We start from the raw sequence: 7,312 nt of genomic DNA, 5'->3' as shown, positions 1-7,312 counted from the left end.
AGATAGATAGATAGACAGACAGACAGACAGATAGATAGATAGATATGTAGACACAGACAGACAGATAGATATATATATAGATATATAGACAGACAGATAGATAGATAGATAGATAGATAGATAGACAGACAGACAGACAGACAGATATATAGACAGACAGACAGACAGACATAGATAGATAGACAGACAGACAGAGATAGATAGATAGATAGATAGACAGACAGACAGACAGATAGATAGATAGATATGTAGACACAGACAGACAGATAGATATATATATAGATATATAGACAGACAGATAGATAGATAGATAGATAGATAGATAGACACAGACAGATAGATAGATATATAGATAGACAGACACAGACAGATAGATAGACAGACACAGACAGATAGATAGATAGACAGACACAGACAGATAGATAGATAGATATATCCACTGAAGCTAAATATGCTCTTTGAACCATTCTAAAAAAAAACAGATAAACAAACAAATAAATTAATACATTTTGTCATATAATTTAAGTATATTTGTGATGAAAAAACAACAACTTTGTCATTCCTTTATATTGTTGCGTCAGATGCCATGCAGGGCAAATTAAAAGCTTTGATAATTCATAACGTGTATTAACCTGTATCGTATTGTGTGTATGTGTATTTAAAATATATGCAAAGAAAGCTATTGTGTTTTAATCTGTCTTAAATTCAGTTGTTCAATAAACTGCGTTACAGGGGCTTGTTGACATGTGCCTCATACCCTGACGTATATCCGGTTTAGTTCACCAGCATAAAGAGCAGGGACGTGCCCGACAAGTTGAACGCCCTGTTGTTGCCTAAAAATCAAGCAGTTCTGCAAACAATTGTCAACAACATGGCAGAGAGTGACTGGGATACCGTAACTGTTTTGAGGAAGAAGGGATCGGCTGCACAGTCAAAGTCTAAGCAGGTATTTCCATACCTTTGCCATCTGCTAACGTTACATAGTTTGCTGATGCTATTAGTTCACGTTTGGCAAACACATTGTTGCTGTGACCAGCTTTTAAGTGTTTCGCCTCGAATAATGTGCGAAATGGCTTTAATCTGTCATAAAGTTTAAAATATCGATCTGGGAATAAATGCAGCAGAAATATTAGCGTCGAATTAGTCCGGGTACGAAACGTGGTGGAAGCCTAATAAAAGCTGTTCACAGATGTTCAAGGAGTTTCGCTTTACATGACACAAACAGTACTTTTGTTTCAGGCTATACTTACTGCTCAGAGGAAAGGAGAAGCCGTCGAAACATCGAAGAAATGTAAGAACATTAAAACCTTTTCGTATGTCTTTTCCAACTGGAATTAAATGAACAATTTCTTCTTCGAAGGGGCTGCTGGACAAAACAAACAGCATGTTGTGACCAAGAACACAGCCAAGCTGGACAGAGAGACAGAGGAGCTCAGCCATCAGAGAGTGCCTCTGGAAGTAGGGAAGGTGATCCAGCTGGGCCGGCAGAATAAGGGCCTCACCCAGAAAGATCTGGCAACTGTGAATATTTTACAGATTTACTGTATGATTCATCTCTGATTTACCCACTCATGTGCATTTATTTATATATAATTGTGTTTTTTTGCAGAAAATCAACGAGAAGCCGCAAATCATTGCAGAGTATGAATCTGGGAAGGCCATTCCCAATAACCAAGTCATGGGGAAGATTGAGCGAGCCATTGGTATGATTTTGATTTAGCTAAACCTTACTTCACTATCTCATAGACTGTCTCTCATATTTTAATACCAGTGAGGGTCATTGTAGAAATTAGGGCTGCACAATATTGGAAAAAACTCCCACTGCGATATGAAAAAAAAAAATCAGATGACTTCAATATAGCTCTATTTGGAAAAAAAATTATGATTGGGGTGATTTGAACCGGCAGCCATATCACCCTGTAGCCCAAGACTGGTTACCCACTGAAGCTAAGCAGGGTTGAGCCTGGTCAGTATCTGGATGGGAGACCTCCTGGGAAAACTAGGTTGCTGCTGGAAGAGGTGTTAGTGAGGCCAGCAGGGGGTGCTCACCCTGTGGTCTGTGTGGGTCCTAACGCCCCAGTGTAGTGACAGGGACACTATACTGTCAACAAGCACTGTCCTCCGGATGAGACATTAAACCGAGGTCCTTTGACTCTCTGTGGTCATTAAAAATCCCAGGATGTCTTTCGAAAAGAGTAGAGGTGTGACCTCGGCATCCTGGCCAAATTTGCCCATTGGCCTCTGATCTTCATGGCCTCCTAACAATCCCCATATCTGCTGATTGGCTTCATCACTCTGTCTCCTCTCCACCAATAAGCTGGTGTGTGTTGGGCGTTTTGGCGCACTATGGCTGCCGTCGCATCATCCAGGTGGATGCTGCACACTGGTGGTGGATGAGGAGATACCCCCTGACAAGGTAAAGCGCTTTGAGTGCCTAGAAAAGCGCTATATAAATGTAATGAATTATTATTATTATTATTATTATTATTATTTATTTTTATAGGCGAGTAAATCAGCATAGGAAATAAACAAGTTACAAGCATAGATAAATAACAGAACAAAGATACAAATGAAATAAGCAGTGCTTTATATTTTTCAGGTAAGTCTAACAGTATTCGGGTAAGTTTTCACTGCATAAATTTAATCTAACAAATCTGTGTTAAAGCTACAAAAGTGATTTTTCTTTGTGTTTTATTGTTTGATTAATGTTCATTACACAGAAAGCAACAGGAACATTAAACTGCTGTGATTGTGAACCAATATACTGTTCCGCATCCATTTTCTTTCTCAGTTGTTTACCTTCACCTAAGCCATAAGCATCTGTCTCTGATTTACCCACTCATGTGCATTTATTTATATATAATTGTGTTTTTTTGCAGAAAATCAACGAGAAGCCGCAAATCATTGCAGAGTATGAATCTGGGAAGGCCATTCCCAATAACCAAGTCATGGGGAAGATTGAGCGAGCCATTGGTATGATTTTGATTTAGCTAAACCTTACTTCACTATCTCATAGACTGTCTCTCATATTTTAATACCAGTGAGGGTCATTGTAGAAATTAGGGCTGCACAATATTGGAAAAAACTCCCACTGCGATATGAAAAAAAAAAATCAGATGACTTCAATATAGCTCTATTTGGAAAAAAAATTATGATTGGGGTGATTTGAACCGGCAGCCATATCACCCTGTAGCTCAAGACTGGTTACCCACTGAAGCTAAGCAGGGTTGAGCCTGGTCAGTATCTGGATGGGAGACCTCCTGGGAAAACTAGGTTGCTGCTGGAAGAGGTGTTAGTGAGGCCAGCAGGGGGTGCTCACCCTGTGGTCTGTGTGGGTCCTAACGCCCCAGTGTAGTGACAGGGACACTATACTGTCAACAAGCACTGTCCTCCGGATGAGACATTAAACCGAGGTCCTTTGACTCTCTGTGGTCATTAAAAATCCCAGGATGTCTTTCGAAAAGAGTAGAGGTGTGACCTCGGCATCCTGGCCAAATTTGCCCATTGGCCTCTGATCTTCATGGCCTCCTAACAATCCCCATATCTGCTGATTGGCTTCATCACTCTGTCTCCTCTCCACCAATAAGCTGGTGTGTGTTGGGCGTTTTGGCGCACTATGGCTGCCGTCGCATCATCCAGGTGGATGCTGCACACTGGTGGTGGATGAGGAGATACCCCCTGACAAGGTAAAGCGCTTTGAGTGCCTAGAAAAGCGCTATATAAATGTAATGAATTATTATTATTATTATTATTATTATTATTTATTTTTATAGGCGAGTAAATCAGCATAGGAAATAAACAAGTTACAAGCATAGATAAATAACAGAACAAAGATACAAATGAAATAAGCAGTGCTTTATATTTTTCAGGTAAGTCTAACAGTATTCGGGTAAGTTTTCACTGCATAAATTTAATCTAACAAATCTGTGTTAAAGCTACAAAAGTGATTTTTCTTTGTGTTTTATTGTTTGATTAATGTTCATTACACAGAAAGCAACAGGAACATTAAACTGCTGTGATTGTGAACCAATATACTGTTCCGCATCCATTTTCTTTCTCAGTTGTTTACCTTCACCTAAGCCATAAGCATCTGTGTTTATAAGGATACTTGCAGAGCACAGTATTTCAGGCACAAATAGGCGCAGAAGTGAACAGAAATGTGTTCACGTGCATCTGCGTGGCTCTCACCGCGTCTACACTGGATGCGAGCGACGCGACAAAATACAATAGAACCCATTATAATCAGTGATGCTGTGTGACTGACTAAACCGAATGCGGCGCGACACGACAAATCCCGACAGTAAACTGATGCCGCGTTCTCTTTATGACGTACTGATACAGTTCAAATGATATGCAACGGTCGCTTTGTCGCGTCCAGTTTAGACAGACTTTGGGGCCGTTCACATGTCGTGCCTAAAAACGCGTGGAAAACGCCATTTGTGCCGCTTTCTCCTTCTTTCCAAAATGCTCGGGAGCTTGGGATTTTGTGGCGTCTGCCGTTGCTAAGTGACCATGACCTGAGCTCTCCTCGACGACGCGGAAGTTTCAACAAAGGATAAATGGATTTCCAGCATTGAAAATTGCTTGCAGTAGCTCTGCTACTAAATGTATTTAAAACGGTTATCTCTGTAAAGCTGTCGCGTCCGGTGTAGACACTGTGTCTGTGTGTGAGCAAAGAAAACAATCTGTAAAAGTCTAATGATCAGTATACTAAACATCGCACATCTTGCGATGTGAGTATCGCAGTTGCGCACATCTTGCGATATCGATGCTGAAACGATATATCGTGCAGCCCTAGTAGAAATGCCCTATTTGTAGGCCTAAGTGTCACTTGAAATTTATTCTGCAGTCAAGTTTCTGATAACGGGAATCCCAAGATCAAGTTGATTTGGTGTTCGGCCTGTAGTGATCTCTTTATGGATTCACCATAGATTTATGTAGAATAAAATCAGTGGGTTCAGTAAGATTTAAAAAAATTTTTTTATCTAGTCTCTTATACTCATTAGGGCTGCATGAAAAATACAGTGAAACTAAAGTATTATTTTGGTTTCAAATGTTTTCTTTCTTTTAATATTTTAAAATGTAATTTATTCCTGTTCTGGCAATTTTTCTGAAAATCCTTCAGAAAGCACTCTAATATGCTGATTTGCTGCTCAAGAAACATTTCTCATTGTCCGTGTTGAAAGCAGTTGTGCTGCCTAATATTTTTGTGGAAACTGATACTTTTTTCAAGATTTTTTTGATGAATAGAACGTTCAAAAGGACAACGTTTATTTGAAATGTGTTTTTTTTAAGTTGAATTTATTTTTTAATTATTTAAAGAAAAACAATCTTACTGACCCCAAATTTTAAATGGTAGAATAGATCATTTTAAACATTTGTTAAAAGAACTAGTATTACTTTGGTGCATTAAAAAATTATAATAAAAGTACTGCATTCCTTTTGAGCAGAACAAATATTTTAATTCATTTTTTTTTTTTAATTCAACGTTATTTTAATTCAAAGGAGTTTCACTCCTTAGTTTTTCCTCATTGTTTTTTTTTTTTTTTTTCATTTTTAGGCCTTAAGTTGCGTGGAAAGGACACTGGTTTGCCGCTTGATTCTGACCCTAAGAAGAAATGAGTACAAAATCCTCGAAAGATCCACCATTCACTGAAACCTTTCGGTACTTGTATGATCTTTACAGTTAATCTTTATTAATTGCTGCATTACTTCATATTTTCTCGATTCAATGGTGGATCAGACACGCTCATATTGCCACATACACACAAGGCTTATTATCTAACGTTTTATGTCAGATGATGAAGACTTGGATTATATATATATTTTCTTTTTTTAAGCTTGCTCACTGCTTTGAAATAAAAACGTATTTCTGTCTGATTAAGTTGTCTTCTAAATAATTCTGCACTTTTTCAATAACCCATTATTTGAAGTATTGGGAATCTCGTTTGTTAAACGCGCAGTTTAATGTTAAATGCTTTACTATAATATAAAAAAAATGATGTACTATGCAAATGAACTTGCACTCGGAACCATTAAACCTCTCGTGGTTGCAGTCGGACTCTTTCAAGCGGACGTTGTTGCCACAGGCAGCCGCTGGCGTTGTTTTAATAAGCTGCTGTTTTTCCTCGAATTATTACACGAGGAAACCGTGAACGGTTGATCAAATCTGAATACAACAGAAGACCAGGTTCTCATAAAACGACTTGATTTCGATATTTCAACTATCAGCGGGTCGGTCATTGCTAACTGCATAAAACATCGCCAGCTAAACGCAGTGAGGATTAGCATCACTGAAGCCTCGCTTTGCTTTCGCGCAACTGCTGAAGACGAGCGTTTGAAGTCGCTGTTCTCCCTTCATCAAACCTGCTGCCTCGGGACATTTTTTAAAAGGGCATGATCAAAACCGAGACGACATTTGAGATGTCCACCCTCATGAGAGATCTATCAGGCCGTCTGTCCGCCCTTCATCGTTCCTCGCAATGACGGAGCGCTGTCCTTCAGCCGAGAAGGCGCTGTCGGAGGGCTTCGCGCGGCTGCGCTTCAAGGACACCTCGCTGCTGATCTGGCAGCAGCAGCAGCTGGAGCTGGAGAGGGCGCCTCCCAACAACTACCTGAGCCGCAGCCAGAGCTCCTGGTACAGCCGGTACGGCAACCAGGCAGTGGTGATACGGGACAAAACAAGACTAGACTCCGACAGCACTGGACAGTCCCGGATTTGTTCTGTTATGTGATCCCGGTGTTGTTGTTGTGACTGATAATTCGCTCCACATTTGAGTGTTACTGTCTGGCAGGTTTAAAGTATTTGTGATCTGTCCACATGTTATTATTCAGACAGTCGGGTGCTCGTGTTTACACTGAGCTTCATGAACAATATATTAGACGGCAACCAGGCAGTGGTGATACGGGACAAAACAAGACTAGACTCCGACAGCACTGGACAGTCCCGGATTTGTGCTGTTATGTGATCCCGGTGTTGTTGTTGTGACTGATAATTCGCTCCACATTTGAGTGTTACTGTCTGGCAGGTTTAAAGTATTTGTGATCTGTCCACATGTTATTATTCAGACAGTCGGGTGCTCGTGTTTACACTGAGCTTCATGAACAATATATTACAGTATTTTTAACATTTATACAGTGCAACAGCAGTATCGTTGGAGAAACAATACCTGTTTATTATAGTTACAGACTAACGAGTACCAAAACTCAGTTTAACCAATTGAAAATCTAAATTTGAACCCAGATTAAAAGTGAACAATGTATATCATTGGATGCCCCACTTTAACAAACTCCATATAATCTTTTCAAAGTA

The 7,312-nt window shown here is 39.7% G+C and overlaps 1 protein-coding gene across 1 annotated transcript; it reads left to right on the top strand.

The window, feature by feature from the left end:
• Positions 1-761: 761 nt before the first annotated feature.
• Positions 762-5,874, top strand: edf1 (endothelial differentiation-related factor 1). The gene is made up of 5 exons (XM_016234572.1): positions 762-946; positions 1,240-1,291; positions 1,361-1,521; positions 1,610-1,703; positions 5,561-5,874. Exons 1-5 carry the CDS (start codon positions 872-874, stop codon positions 5,620-5,622), a joined length of 444 nt encoding a protein of 147 aa, XP_016090058.1. The 5' UTR covers positions 762-871; the 3' UTR covers positions 5,623-5,874.
• The last annotated feature ends 1,438 nt before the right edge of the window (positions 5,875-7,312 follow it).

The sequence above is a fragment of the Sinocyclocheilus grahami genome, unplaced genomic scaffold (assembly GCF_001515645.1).
Source record: "Sinocyclocheilus grahami isolate Dianchi unplaced genomic scaffold, SAMN03320097.WGS_v1.1 scaffold454.1, whole genome shotgun sequence".
In the NCBI taxonomy this organism is placed as follows: domain Eukaryota; kingdom Metazoa; phylum Chordata; class Actinopteri; order Cypriniformes; family Cyprinidae; genus Sinocyclocheilus; species Sinocyclocheilus grahami.
The sequence above is the reverse complement of the archived record's forward strand: the minus strand, read 5'-3'. Positions and strand labels throughout refer to the sequence as shown.